The following is a 16,237-nucleotide window of genomic DNA, read 5'->3' on the forward strand; positions in this document are numbered from 1 at the left end:
AGATGGATTGCTTGAGCTCAGGAGTTGAAGACCAGCCTGGGCAACATGGCAAAACCCTGTTTCTACGAAAGTTACAAAAAATCAGCTGGGTGTGATGGCATTTGCCTACAGTCCCAGCTACTCAGGAGGCTGAGGTGGGAGAATCACCTTAGCCTGGGAAATCGAGGCTGCAGTGAGCCATGATTTTGCCACCGCACTCCAACCTGGACGATGGAGTGAGACTCTGTCTCAAAACAAAAACAAAACAACTTGCTATTGAAGAAACCAGGTTCTTCACTGTGTTGTGTTTCTGCCAGAGACACTGTTTACTTAAGTGTAGGCTATAAGGAAATAACTGCATTTGGGGACCTGAAGTTTTTGTGACTAACAGAAGTGTTCATGTTATTTTTTATAGTAACAGGCTAGTTTTACACAAGACTGACGAATTCATTAACAACTTAAATCAACAAATTCTATCACCTATAATAATTTTATGATTAAATGAATATTACCAATATTTTACATGTTTTATAATATGTAGATTATATTCCTGAGAGATCAAATAAGAACTCTGTAGGCTGGGCATGGTGGCTTATGCCTGTAATCCCAGCACTTTGGGAGGCCGAGGCGGGTGGATCACGTGAGGTCAGGAGTTCAAGCCAGCCTGGCCAAGATGGTAAAACCCCATCTCTCCTAAAATACAAAAATTAGCCAGGTGTGGTGGCGGGCACCTATAACCCCAGCTACTCTGGAGCCTGAGGCAGGAGAATCGCTGGAATCCAGGAGGCGGAGGTTGCAGTGAGCTGAGATCACGCCTTTGCACTCTAGTCTGGGCAACAAAAAGAGCCTCTGTCTCAAAAAAATAAAAACAACAAACTTTGTAGTAGATACTGTAGGAGGAAGGTTTTAATGATCATTAACCATCTTAGAAAACTTCTTGCTTGTGGTGGGGAACCTGTATAAAAATGTTTTGTGCTCTGTTCTGATCTCTTAATAGTTGTTTGTTTACTATAATATATTCTTATAGTCATAGCATGTAGATATCTATAACTGTCTCTTTAATTTTCCTCAAAAGGAAAGTTTTCATGTATCATTTAAATTCCACAAGGCTTCTCATAACTTAAGTCTTAACTGTAATCAAGGTGGATCTGAGAAATTCAGTCTCACACTTCTCTCACACCTGCTTTTGTTTTCTATACCATCTTTACCTTAAAAGAAAAATAAATAACAAAAATTTTATAAAATACTGAGAGAGAAAATGAAAAAACTAACACCAACTCTTCCTCTCAGTTTCCTTAATCATCCAATCATCCAGTCTTTAACTGTCTGTTCCCGTCTATTCCAGAAGCTAAAGACAGCAGTGATGAAACAAAAATCTCAGTAACATAACTAAAGAATAAGAGAAAACTGTAGACAAATGACGAGGAAACAGCAAGTTTTTGAAAGAGGGTAAAGGATAGGGCAGATGTTTCCTTAATACATTTCTATAAGCTAAAGGTCTATTAATTCAGTTATTTATTAGATTGCCATTTGGTAAAATACCTCCTCCAAAACACTGAATGTAATACTAAATCTTTGACAGTTGGAATGGGTTATTAATTTATTTCTAGGAGTTGTTTAAATCAAAGACATAATCATAACAAAAGTAGTGCAGAAACAAAGTGACTTTACCATTTGTGATATCAGTTTTATAATTCACAGTATTTTCAAATAGCAATTCTGTAGGACAGGATTTCTCGTGAGTTGGAAGTTAAGACAGGAGAATTGATACTAAGTTTTGTTACCAGCTTGACGCTTGTGGAATACTTTTCTACTGCATTTTTGTATTTAAAGTCTTGTTAATTGTCCTCTCACAGAATAAAGGCTAGAACAGAGGTTCTATGAGATTCTCCGCCCCCCTCCCCCCTTTTTTTTTTTGAGATAGGGTCTCACCCAGACTCAACTCGAACTCCTGGGCTTAAGGGTTCCTCCTACCACTGAGCCCAGCTGAGATTCTCTTAATGTGTGCTCCAACATCTTCAAGACGAATGAAAAAATATATAAGTCCTTCCCTGCAATAGAAAGTAGATCCAATAATAAAAAAAATCCTAAGTAAATTTGCTTTTGTGAAATAGTGATTGTCTTTGTTGTTATTTTTCAAGAGAAGTTATTTTTAGTATTAAATCAGTTGAACTGGTGTCAAGGAAAAAGATTATCTCACAGAAGAGTTTTCTTTCTGCAAGCAACTGGCAGAAATGTATCATGTTTGATTATGGATCCATTTGTATTCCCTATGTATTTTTCCCTATGTTTCCCAAACTGTTCATCATAAAATGAAAAATACGTAAAGCTCTGTTTAATTATATCTTTGAATATCCATGTATTCTTTTGGGAGGTGGGGAAGGTAGCTTTAAATACTTTAATTTGTGTAGACTTTCTTGATTTTGTCATTTAAAAAAGATTTCATACACCGAGATAGATGTGTATTATAGACATCATCTATAGGTTCTTAAAATGAGATTGCTATTTCCACAATTAAACAAATTCCTTGTAAGATTAGTCAGGAAGAGAAACGGAAATATACCAAAATATATTACAACAAAGTGTATTTTAGAAAATATCAAAGCACAGTAAATACCAGCCTCTCCCCCATGAAGTGCAAACTGTGATTCCTCCCTAAATTATAAATCTGTAAGTTTGAAAGAACAGAAGGAATTTGATAACATTTCATGGTAGCACAGTTTTTGCCAAACCGTTTTTCACAGAGCCCTTGTATCTTACATCGCAGTGTTTCTGAAGGAGCCAAAAGTAGTTATTATTGATGCTCAAGCAACTGAGGAATTATGAGCATTCTATTAAGTAAGGGTACCAGTTTGTAACTATGTCATTGCATGTTAATACTTTTTGATTCCCCTAATGACTAAATATGGTTCTCAATGTGTGTGATTTCCATCTGAATCAAAGGGAGTCATGTACACAAAGCCTAGAATTTGATGCAGTGCTACTTTGAAATATAAAGAGTATTTCTACAACACTTGCCTTCAAACTTTAAATGAAACCCATAACAGATGTGAAAAAAGAATTATGACAAGGACAACCTAATATAAGTTTTATAAATTTTAGGAAATGTCATCTTTGTACTGGTTTCAGAGACTTTTTCAAATGTTTTAAACACAATTTTCAGATAACAATAATGAAAAGCTGAGCCCCAAACCAGGGACAGGTGAACCAGTTTTAAGTTTGCACTACAGCACAGAAGGAACAACTACAAGCACAATAAAACTGAACTTTACAGATGAATGGTAAGTTAATATTTTTGTAAAGATGTTCTTAGCCATTTTGTAGGATTGTATGAGATTTCAATTTTTAACACTTTGTCATCTTTATGTTTTGCTTTGCTATAAGGTATTGGTTCTCAAACTTGAGTGTGCCTCAGAATCACTGGGAGAGCTCTTTAAAATGCATTTTACTGGACCCCACTCTCAGAATTAGGTTTAGGGTGGAGGTCTGAGAATTTGCATTTTTAAAAACTTTCCAGATGATGCCAATGCTGCTCATCCTAGAATATTTCTTCTGATAGAAAATGCAATGCAAAAGATACTACTACTAATAATTGATAATTAAAATTAGTGCAAAAATATAAACAACATTTTGGGACTTTTTGCATTTGTGGTCCTAGGTAGGTGTATATGTATGATTTTTGTTTTGAGTTTTAGAATATAATTTTAGTGATACTGAATATACTGTATTCTCCCCTGCATTTGTTTGACTTAACTTTATAATATTCCCATGTTACTTAATTTTAATATATATTATTTTACTAGCTGTGTAATAGTCCATCAAGTAGATGTACTGTAGTTTACTTAGCCATTTTCCTTTAATTGGGCTGTAAATTTGTTTACCATTTTTTACCAAATAAGGCTTTAATGAATATCTTTGTTTATAAAGCTTTTTCCTGCCTTCAAGATTATTTATTTGATATTTCAGAAATGAACTATATCTAGATTAAAAGATATTGCCAAGTTATTTCCAAAAGAATCTTTACTTACTATAGTCCTACTAGGCACATATGGAAGTATATGACTTACTGTCTCTAGGCTAGTGTTCAATATATTTATTTATTTTTAACTTCTATATTTGATTTAAAAATACTTTTAGTATTTATTTAACTGATTACTAGTAAGGTTGAACTTTTAATTTAATGGTCCTATAACTTCTCTTTAATAATGTTTCTGATCATATTTATTGCTCATTAATCTCATGAAATTTTACATTTAGGAAAAGCAAGTTATGTAAGCTTTTTATACTCTTTCCCACTGTCTCATGACCAGTTGATTGAGAGAGCATACAAAATTTTTAATTTAAATTTAGAGATAGTAATATATTGGTTAATATATTGATATAGTATTTCTTAATATATGATATAGTTATATAATATTTGTTAATATATTATACCAATTGTTTAATGACCAATATATTAATTATTCACAATTAATATATTAATATATTTAATATTCAATTGCATATTAATATATGATCGTGTTATGTTGCTATATTATATGTAATATAATATAGTTATATATTGTCTATTAATATGTAATGAACTATGTGTTGATATGTGATATTACTTTTATTTAAATTCACTGGTTTCCATTTGTGTTTATGTATGTATGTATTTTATATTAAAATATTTGATTAAGTAGGATCTTAAAATACTATTGGATATCTTCTATGTTCCTGGGACTGTTCTAGACATTGGAAATACATCAGTGAAAAAAAGTACTTAAACCCCTGCCTTATTGGAACTTACATTCTAGATGGAGGAATTTTACTATAAACTTAATAAATAAGTGTACCATATAGTATGTTAGAAGGTACTAAGTACAATGGAGGAAAATAGAGCAGGTAAAGGTGATTGGGAAACCTAGGCATCATTGAGAAGGTGACATTTGGGCAAAATGTCACTTGAAGAGTGAGAAGGAGTGAGCCACATATATATATCTAGGGGAAAAGCATTTGGGACAGAGAGAAAACCAGTAGAAAGACTCTGAAGCAGAAGCATCAGACCTAGTATGTTCAAGGATCTTAAGAAGACCAGTGTAGCTGGAGTGGAGTGAGCAGTGGAGACAGGAGTAGTAGATAAGGTCTGCCAGGAAATTGAGGAGGATATTTAAAAGGAAAAGGTTATTTCTGGTTATTGTGTTGAGCATATACCATTGGTATAAACCAGAAGGACAGTTAAAAAGCTATGATAGTAAGAAAGGTTAGAGGTGGTGGTGGCTTAGACAAGGATGGGAGCAGTGGAGGTGGTTTAGAAGAAAAAAAAAGTGATTGGATTCTAGATATATATTTGAAGGTGCAGCCAGTAGGACTTCTTTATAAGTCTTAGTGCCTGACCATTTAAAAATCGTGATGTTTGTGGCCCTTTTTCTTAATACATAATTTAAGATGACAGTAGGTCATCATACTTATCACGTCTTTTCCATTCTCATGATTCTGTATACAAGGAGCTGGCGTCTTCCGAAGAATCTTATCTAAACTTTTTGAGTTTTTTTTTTAGATAAAATCATTAGTCCCATTCTTCTTTTGAATGCTACTTTTCCTTCTCTAAAAACTGACCATGAACTATATTCTCATTCATCAGTTTCTTATTTCTTTGTCAGAAAAGCAGTTCGCATTTTTTATTATTATACAAGTATTCAACATTCATTGTAAAACAAACAAACAAACAGGCAGAACTTAAAAAAAAGTATACAGTCTTTTTCATCTATACCAGGATTGTGTCTTGCTCTTATTTTTTCTTTGGTAACAGATGAGGCAATAGAACATGCTAAGAGTTTGGACAGAAATTGACAAGTTTTTGAACCTCTCTAAATCTCAGTTTTCTCCCTTGAAAATGGGCATATTTAATAGAACCTACTTCATAGGTTTAGTATGAAGATTTAATGAGATCATGCAGAGAAAGTACATAGCACTTACTAGCAGCTTGATTGGCACCTGAGAAGGCCGTCAGTGATTGTTAGCTACAGTTCTCATCTTTTGTAAATTGTCTTTCAGATACTTTGCCCAGTTTTCTACTATGGTGTTTATCTTTTTCTTATTACATTATTAGAGCTATTTATTTATTATAGAATTAAATGAGGGTTGTACCATTTGTCTTTCATTTGTTGTAAATATTTTTCCCAATTTGGTGTTTGTTTTTCAGTTTACTTACAGTGGTTTTGCCTTATGGTTTCTGCCTGTGATAACATGCATAGGAAAGCCTTGTTATTCCTAGAATTAAGAGAAAAGGTTCTTCTTATATTCCTCTATTTTCTATAATTTGGTATCAAAAACTTTATCTTCCTTCTAGAATTTATTTTCCCATAAAGTATAATGTGAAGCCATAGCTTTGGTTTTACCACATGGCTGTTTTCTTGTCTCATTACCATTTATTGAACAATCTTTTTATTTCTTTGTGATTTAAAATGCCATATTAACATATGTTAAATATATTTACTCGGTTACTGTGTCTTTTCCACTAATATGTCTCTGTTCCTTTTTTATTTTAATTATCATAATGTATACAATGAGCGTTTTATTCATGCCTGAATCATAGCTTTCTCAATGGAAAAAATAAATATATATATACCACATTAGCTTTTCTTTGCCAAAATAGCTGTATATTCCTTTCTGATTTAAAAGAAATACAGGTTTATCACACACTCACACACACACACACACACACACAAAAAAAAACTTCAGTGTAAAAAATTTACCTGTAGTAATCCTACTGACACGACACTCAACACAGGTGCATAGCCTTCCTGACATTTTTCTCTGCATATATACACCCATATGAATATACAATTTTACTTAAATAATATTATATATGTACTCTCTCTTTTTTTTTTTATAAGTCAAATTGACTTCTGCAATCAGCCTAAAAGAGTTTTTGTCATGGTGAAAAGTCCATGATAGTTTGTATTGTTTATTGAGTTACTGGTATTTGTCTATAATTAGTGTTTTTTTAAGTTACTGTAAATCTTTTTTTCTTGTTCACATTTATTTTAAACTTAAAGAATTGTTGCGTTTCTATGAATTTAATTTAAATCTCAGTCAGATTGTTATACATGTGCTCTTTCTCATTCAGTCCTCTTCTTATACATATGCCATGATTTGTCACAGAATACTCATTGAAAATTATTTCTTTAAAAATTGGCCTTGTATTCTGCTATAGCCAGAAATGTTAATAGAACTATGGTCATCATCAGGTGAGTATTGAAACTGAAGCAGAAAATTACCCTGTCCTTCTACAGAACTCTGATGCTCAGTCACCTGCCATATTTGAACAGCAGATCAGAACTGGAGGTGATCCACAGGGAGCAGTTCAAAAGATCAAAGAACTGGCCAGGCTTTTGTTCAAGTATTAGTTTTAAAGTAGCCTGGAATAACAGAGTCTAAGGGCATATGATAAAAATTTGTGTAACCATTAAGGATTTGGATATGGCGAACCATCTGTAGTGAAGACAAGAAAGGTGATAAAACTCAATACAGAGACATGTAGAAATATTAAAACTCAATACAGAGACATGTAGAAATACATACTAGATAATAGAAGGATCCAAACAGTGAAGAAGCAGTCCCTTTATATTTTTAAATCTTTTTTTCAAGAGTAAAGTGTGTTGTGATAGTCATCTCGATTTGTTTGAAATGATGTTTACAAATGCTATTAAAGTAATAAATCCTACATTTTACTTGTATTGTGAATTTTTTGGTCTACTTCTCTAGTTGTAAAATACAAAAATTATCCTAAAAGATCGTATTTATTAACTTCTTGGTGGAATCACTTATCTTGTTTTGATGATAGGAGCAGTATAGCATCAAGTTCTAGAGGAATTGGGAGCCATTGCAAATCTGAGGGTCAGGAGGAATCTTTGGTCCCACAGAGCTCAGTGCAACCCCCAGAAGGAGACAGTGAAACAAGTAAGATGTTATTTTGCTTTTGTTGTTATAAAACCCCAACATTGGATGTTTACTTACTTTTCTGTTCCCTTCGATGCTGTATTTTTATTTCTTGTTGTTAATAAATTACTTTTGCTTCTATGGTCCAGCTGTTAAAACTGATAGATAGCAGATCCAAAAGATGGGGACCTTAAGCAGTTAAAATGAGGAGACACAGTGAAACACAGTCCTCTTTGTGGACACAGTGGCCAGGATACTTATTCATCATACTATAAATGGATGAGATACAAATGTTAGTTTGAATTAATCTTTTTCATTTTTATACCTAGCAGTGAAATCTACTGTATCTGTTTTGATTGTGTTTGTGTGGTTTATAGAGGGGGAAAAAGAAGTAGAATCTAAACAGATTACGAGTGAATCTGTTTAATACCTGAAGTGCCACTTAGGGGATTTTTCAGATCCCTTTTCTAGTACAATATTTTTATATGACAATGACATGAAATTTAATGTCTAGCACAGAGACTAGAACACAGTAGATGTTCAATAAATGCTTGATACATGAAGGAACAAATGAATTATATTTCTTATAAATGTATAGGTACCTTAGTATAACAGAGTTTAAAATTAAATATGTGTAAGACAGCTATCTGGTAAGCAAATGTCCAATAAGGAATGTCAAAGACTGATCCTTCATGCATCTGACAGTTAAATTCCAGAATTAAGTATTTTCAGTGGCCAAAACAGAATTTATAGTATGGTTAGCTTGACTACTTGTTCATGATAGTTTATATTTTATCAAGTACGTGATAGAGGGGCAGAAAAATGCTCAGTTTTAAGTTTAGATTTTGGGAAGCTTAGTAAAATGCAGGATCAAGTAATTTCAGCTGTAAGGGATAGTCTAAAGCAGAGATTCTGCACACAGAGTTAATGAAGCCTAATGCCTGGACTTTAGGAAGAAGCAGTGGGCCCATCCATCCATGATAGTGTTTGTACAATTTTGTGTGCAAATACATATTTGCCTTGTAGTGAGGGGAGGTTTTAGCTGAATGTTAAAGGTTCCTATGACTCAGAAAGGGTTAAGAACCGTTTATCCATAGGAAAGCTGGAGTATTAAGTTGATGTTTACTTTTCTAAAAAAATCTGGATTTAATGGTACATTTGGCCCCACATGCCCATGGATTCCATGGAAATACTCTCTCCCAAAATAACAATATGACAATAAAAAGGAACACAGATTTAAAAATAACAGCGTAGTAACCGTTTACATAGCATTTACATTGTATTAGGTATTATAAGTAATATAGAAATGATTTGCAGTATAAGGAAGGGTATGCATAGGTTATATACAAATATTACGCCATTATATATGAGGGACTTGAGGATCTACAGATTTTGGTATTTTCAGCGATTTTAGAACTAATCCCTCATGGATAACAAGGGGTGACTGTAATTTGGTTTATTTACAGAAACTCCTGAAGAATCATCAGAGGATGTGACAAAATATCAGGAAGGAGTATCTGCAGAAAACCCAGTTCAGAACCATATCAATATAAGTGAGTTGCTCCCTTTAGATAATTGCTTTGTATGGGAAAATAAAAAGCCTTAATCTATGTTAATCTCTCTAGATTAGAGACCATGTCCAAATGTGTTGTGGAATTTTCCTCCCCTTATAGAGGAATTAGATGTCATAGTAGAATGTGTTTGTCAGCTCCTAAGTTAGGTTAAATAATTAATATTGCCCACTTTACCACCTATTACATACAACTTTATTTTCTGACAGCACAATCAGATAAGTTCACAGCCAAGCCATCGGATTCCAACTCAGGAGAAAGAAATGACCTCAATCTTGATAGCTCTTGTGGGGTTCCAGAAGAATCTACTTCATCTGAAAAAGCCAAGGAACCAGAAACTTCAGATCAGACTAGCACTGAGAGTGCTACCAACGAAAATAGCACCAATCCTGAGCCTCAGTTCCAAACAGAAGCCATCGGGCCTTCAGCTCATGAAGAAACATCCACCAGGGACTCTGCTCTTCAGGACACAGATGACAGTGATGATGACCCAGTCCTGATCCCAGGTGCAAGGTATCGAGCAGGACCTGGTGATAGGTTGGTAAATTTTTAATTAATATGAACTGTAAAAAATGTATTTCACAAGGATTTGTTTGAAGTCATGTAAGGGAATCTCTCCATTTTTGACAGTTGCTTCCTCTAAGAGTGTCTTTTTCATATAAACCTAAAGAAACTTTACAGTTTACTGTAAATGATTTTACGTATTGTATTTTTTGAGCACTGTACATTAATAGGGAAATAAAAAGTCTTCTTCTGCTTATCTCTAGCACTGACACCTGCTTCTGAATTTACAGATCAAGAGAAAACAAGGTTAAGAATGACCCACAGGTTATTTATGAAGTCAAGGTTATACTTAGCTCTCAGATTATCTTGTAGATATCCAGGCCTCTATCAGTTTTGTTTTGGTTTTAATGTTAATTTTTTCCTGCTTTTCTATTGACCCTGGATTACGGTAGTGTGTTAGTAGTTCTGTGTTTGGAAACACTGTTTTTCTTTGATTTCTACTAAACTTAGTGACTGAATTTAGAAAATGAAAAATTATATTAAATACTGTAGCAGCAATAAAAAATTGAATTGCCAACATGTTTATATAGTTTTTCTATATTTTATGTGATCACAAGGATATATTTTCTTTTGTGGGAGATAAAATAAATTTTTAAAGTATACTGCATTTCATACTTATGGAAAACTATTTCTGTTATTAGTGCTATGATATCTCATTATAAGTTCTGTCTTCTTTCAGAGAACCTAGTTTTAATCTTAAAATCCTAGTTTACAAAGGAGTGAGATTCTATTTGAAATCACATTTTATATGCTCAATATATTGCTGTTTATAAGATACTCTAAAGTATCTGTCAACTGAAAAATATAATGAAAGATTAATTTACCACTTATAGTCAAGAACATAATGATAGATTTGAATACTGGTTTCACCACTTACCAGCAATGTTTTTTCATTCAAATTACTTAATGACTCTTAAAGATTCAGTTTCCTTATCTATAAAATAGGGTTATGATTATCTAAAATTATTGCAAGAATTTAAAAACATATCAGTCAGTCAATCATGATGTGACCTGGCTCATGTTAATAGCACTAATTAAATGATAGCTGTATTAAATAATCAAGATAGTCTATGAGGCCCCTTTAATTTTTAAAAGAATTACAGTAAGAATGACTCTAGGGATACAGACTGACAGAAAACAGGCAAAAATCCTGAAGAGGATAGCTTGCAGTTCAGGGGAACTGCCTTTTCTTAACTGTGAAAGGGTATGTTTCTTCCTTTAGTCATATTTGGGAAATGTTTACTTTGCCATGGTCCTTTTTTTGTAGATATGAGCCAAGAATTTCCTCCCATATTTATACTTAGAGATTAATCAAACATCTTTTCTTTACCTGTACACATTAATCTTGAACATTCTTAATATATATTTTAGGCAAGTAATCCTTGGTTCTATTTCTTTCTGTATCCAGAGGGAGTTCCTTAGAATGTCATTACCACTTAATATATGCAGATGAGATTAGCAAGCTTAGCACAATTTGAAAATCAAACTGATAATTTCCAAAACCCAGGGTTAAGAGCTAGATTCTGTAATTTAATTGAGCTTGTACCTTTATGGCCTTCCATTTATATAAATGAGCTAATGTCATTTTTCTATATTTAAGTAGTAGAACATGATACTGAGGTCATAATTGAAAATAAAATTTAAGTGCCCAGTTTCTAGTAATGTTTTTTATGGATATTAGACACTTTGAGAAAATCATGACTATTTAGCAGTTTCTATGCAGGCTACTTATAACACTAATACCAAGCCTGCTTTATAGCTGAGGAAACTTAGGTGCTAAGCAAAGGGTTTTTGTATTCTAGACCTAAGGAGTTTTGTTTTTTGAAACACAGTACTATAACATTAATGAGAAAGAAGGATTTGAGGGAGGGTGGGTCCTGGAGAATACAGAAACTGTAATCTTTCTATAGAGCTTTATCATCTTCATAATCCTTAGATGATTTATATGTTTTAGGGATTCTTTTAGTGTTTAGATCTGTCACAAAGTTGGTTCCCAGTAACCTCATTGACCCAAGGAAAATCAGGTGCTGAACTGGACCAGCAGAATCTTTTAGAAGAGAGATAATCAGTGACAACAAACAGCCTGGAATTGATCCCACTTCTTGCATATACTCTTGAATTCATATTCTCAGGATTAGATCCGGATTTGAAACCACTCTGGGATTGTATTTAGTTCCCTGCTTTTTAAAAGTTAAAGATTATTTAATATTCTCTACACTCATTTGAATATTTAGCCTATGTTGGTCCTACATGGTATTTTGTTTTGTGAGATATAGTAGTAAACTTCCTGAAGAGTAACAGAAGAATGATAAAATTCTTATCCTTCAAGAAACTTAATTATTTATGAAGAAGAGAGAATACCCAAGCCATTTATAGGAACATAGAACACATTTAAAATATGAAAGTAAATACAATTATGTGTGTGTGTGTGTGTGTATAAAGATGTGTATACTGAGGTAACTAGAAAGTGATTAGAGTGACAATTACATTAATTTTCCTTTGAGATTTGCATTATTTTCTAGCTCTTTACCAAAAAATTTGTAAATGGTATAAATACTTCCTCTGACTTTTATCTCAATCATTTTTTATAATTCTTAACTTTATTGGCAGCATCCTGATTTAATCTTGAACAACTGTAAAAAAGTATACTTTTAATATTTCTGCACCTTTCTTAGGGCTCTTCATCATTGACACTCCTGCCAGTTTATCTTACTTCTCAATTTAGTTGACTTTTATTCTAAAGAGAGAAAGTTTAAGAGATTTTGCTTCTTAAGAACATGAAAAGAATCACTTACCAGCTTGTAATTAGGCATATGATTTTGGAGAATTTCTGTTTCCTAAGAGACTAAGGGTTGTGAAGCTCTGTTGTAAAAATCATACCATTTGGTTCCTAGAGTCCAAGGATACATTGCACACATGGATGAAAGGCCCACCTAAAAGGATGTATGTCTTAAAGTTCCCTCCATGCTGCCATTTGCAAAGCCCAGTCAATATTAGTTTAGTTAGAGTAGAGAAATGGTCCTAAAATTAAGTATTATAAAAGTGTATACTTGATCTGTACTTTATGTAAAGAACTATATAGTTTTTGTCCCATCAGTTTTTGTCTCAAATTTAATTTTTAAAATGAAACTTTAAAAAGCTTTATAGCTAAGTCATTTCTGACACACATTTATTAAAAATGTCAGAACAGTTCCTTGCAATACAGAGTAATGATTTTTTAAAAAAATTTGCATTCTTATAATTTGGTTAAATAAATGACCCAGGTTTTCATTTTTGGGCTGAGATCAAGCATGAGAAGGAAATGTCTTAGAAAATGAAGACCTTAACAACTAACACAGATATTTTTAAATGGAATGCTCTTCTCATTAACTACAGCAAGTCTATATAAATGTAACTGGGAGTCTATAGCAGAGCAGCAGACTTACTCCTAAAGAGCCATATCATAAGTATTTTAGACTTTGTTGGCCAGGAGACAAAATGGAGACCATTATGGTAGGTACCTATATGACCATTTAAAATGTTACATTTAAAAATGTAAAAACTATTCTTAGCCTAAGGTTCATTTCAAAAATTGTCATTTGGCAGAGATCTAGCCCAAGAGTCATAGCTTGCAAAAAGCTGCTCTATAGTAATCAGCATTATAGAGAGAAGTCAAACTATAGTCTGTGGTAAAATACCTCTGCTGGCAGAAATCCAGAGTTTAAAACAATGAAATATATGAATCTCCACATATTTGGGTTCCCTGTAACTTTGTGTAAGGCAAGAACATAGAACAGTAAATGGGAAATAAATTGAAAAAAGACATAAAGAAATGTATGTTCTCTAATCATGGTGTTTAAAAAAATAAAATTAGTCCTAATGTCAAAAATAAGTCTGACTTAGGAAAAAAACAAAACAAAAAATAGTATGTGTATCTCTTAGTGATTTTATATACTGTATTTATTTATTTCATTTTGTTTTATTTTTTGAGACAGGGTTTTGCGCTGTTACCCAGGCTGGAGTGCAGTGGTATAGTCATAGCTTACTGCAGTCTCATACTCCTGGGCTCAAGTGATCCTGCTCCCTCAGTCTCCCAAGTATCTGGGATTACAGGTGCATGTTGCTGCACTCTTTATTTATTTATTTTTTTTAGTTTTAGAAGAGACAGTCTCACTATGTTGACCAGGCTGGTCTTGAACTCCTGGCCTCAAGCCTCAGCCACCCAAAGTGCTGGGGGACTACAGGCATGAGCCACCGTGCCTGGCCATATACTGGGTTAAGAAACATATATATATGCCCTTGGAATGAAAAGAGTGTGGTTGAGTTCTCTGTTTAGATAATCTTCATGTAAGTTTTTCTCTTTTTTTTTTTTTTGAGATGGAGTCTTGCTCTGTCACCCAGGCTGGAGTGCAGTGGCGCAATCTTGGCTCACTGCAAGCTCCACCTCCCAGGTTCACGCCATTCTCCTGCCTCAACGTCCCAATTAGCTGAGACTACAGGCACCTGCCACCACGCCCAGCTAATTTTTTGTATTTTTAGTAGAGACAGGTTTTCACTGTGTTAGCCAGGATGGTCTCAATCTTCTGACCTCGTGATCCGCCCGTCTTGACCTCCCAAAGTACTGGGATTACAGGTGTGAGCCACTGTGCCCGGCCCATATAATTTTTTTTTTCTTTTACAATGCCAAATCTGTTGTGAATGATTTGATGGCCTGGTTGGTAGCTCTTACTGTTTCTAAACTCAAGAGAAAACCTGAATTACTCTCTGAAAAAAACAAGCATCTAAGAAAGCTTCCTGAATAAGTCCTCACATAGTCTCTTGAATAGTTTTTAATTATATCCTCAGTTAGGATGATCTAACAATTTTTTCCCTAAAGAGTGATAATATTAATCCTATATTGCCCTGTAATAAGTTTTAAAAGTATTATTTTCATAGAAATTTGGTTCCATATACTTACTCTGGACCATGGAGCATAGCCCTCACTTTTAAAGCCAAAATTCCTTGTACTGTAAATTTGGCAGCATTTATTCAGTCATTATAACCACGCTTTCCGTGTTTCTCATTATTGCAGTTTACTCTTTATTAAAGAAAATTGCAGAGAGAAAAGAAATAGTCAAAGACAAAGAACTGGACTCCTACGAAGTTAAAAGCCATGTTATTCTTTGCTTATTCGTTATATAGTCTTGTGGTTAGGCCAAGTGAGTCAACTTAGGGCTTAATTAGTTATTTTCCAAAGAGCTCCTCAGCTTTGAGGAGCGTATAGGTGTTCCTGTGGATGGTATTCATAATAAGCCAGTGCAGTTTCCCATACTGTGACAGGATTGGGTTCTGATTTATTTAAAAGATAAAGGGGATTAAATGCAATGTCTTCCTTCTATTTTATCTTCAATGAGTGTTTCTGTTTGCTTAATTTCTTCATATACATTTAGTTGACTGACATATTCCTTAATACCCTAAGTCACAAAGGGAAACAAAAGTTTTTTTAAAATTGAGATGATTGATGATAAAAAAAAAGGTGACCTTAATGCTTTAAATATTTGGTTCTTTGAAGTCTTTGTAAGTGATTTCAGTTATTGTGTTCCCTTCACTAGATTTAATATCAGAGGAACAACAATAGGTGATAGAATAATGAGGTAATTCAGTATATTCCTTCATTATTTTTTTCTATGATGGATTTGCCAGGTCCTATTTTGCCACAGCTAACCACCTTTCCTATTAACAGTTAATACTTCCTTTGAACTTACTGAACTCTAAGTGCTAAGCATTGTAAAGCAGGTCGCTTTCCACAAACTATATTTAGCTGCATGCACTGCATGGGGATAGAATGAAAAGAAATTTCCTGTGTGCAGATATAACTGATGTTCACTTCAAATGTATCATATGACAAAGTAACTATAATCTGAAATGATGTACTTTAAATATCAGTTACTCTTTTTGGATATTTTGTTGAAGAATGCAATTTATGTTTTTTAATTTGATTGGGATAACAATTATCAGCTTTTTGTTATTCATATATGCTCCTTTTCCTTGAGCTCAATAACTAAAAATGTACTTAAGTCTAAATCTGTGTATAAGTTTCTGATTTTTGAAAGAAAGTTGTTTCCTTATAAATAGTTTGGAAATAGTGTCACATCAAGATGATATATAATCCTCAAGCACTCCTCTAATTCTGACAATGGGGCATGTTTTTGGGTAGATCTTTAAAGTGAACCTCAATCACA

The 16,237-nt window shown here is 33.4% G+C and overlaps 1 protein-coding gene across 10 annotated transcripts in view; it reads left to right on the top strand.

Annotated features, from left to right (window-relative positions):
- DCAF6 (DDB1 and CUL4 associated factor 6) overlaps nucleotides 1-16,237 on the top strand; it is a 142,436-nt gene that overhangs the window by 103,102 nt on the left and 23,097 nt on the right. For 5 of the 10 annotated variants that reach the window (XM_033198755.1, XM_033198749.1, XM_033198751.1 and 2 more), the window contains 5 exons: nucleotides 3,143-3,260; nucleotides 7,808-7,923; nucleotides 9,369-9,455; nucleotides 9,683-10,010; nucleotides 15,608-15,649. In XM_033198755.1, the coding sequence (XP_033054646.1) occupies nucleotides 3,143-3,260; nucleotides 7,808-7,923; nucleotides 9,369-9,455; nucleotides 9,683-10,010; nucleotides 15,608-15,649 (691 nt within the window). The remainder of the gene's footprint in view (nucleotides 1-3,142; nucleotides 3,261-7,807; nucleotides 7,924-9,368; nucleotides 9,456-9,682; nucleotides 10,011-15,607; nucleotides 15,650-16,237) is intronic. The other 5 variants (XM_033198758.1, XM_033198759.1, XM_033198750.1 and 2 more) reach the window with 1 other exon arrangement.

The sequence above is a fragment of the Trachypithecus francoisi genome, unplaced genomic scaffold (genome assembly GCF_009764315.1).
Source record: "Trachypithecus francoisi isolate TF-2019V2 unplaced genomic scaffold, Tfra_2.0 Lachesis_group5, whole genome shotgun sequence".
In the NCBI taxonomy this organism is placed as follows: Eukaryota; Metazoa; Chordata; class Mammalia; order Primates; family Cercopithecidae; genus Trachypithecus; species Trachypithecus francoisi.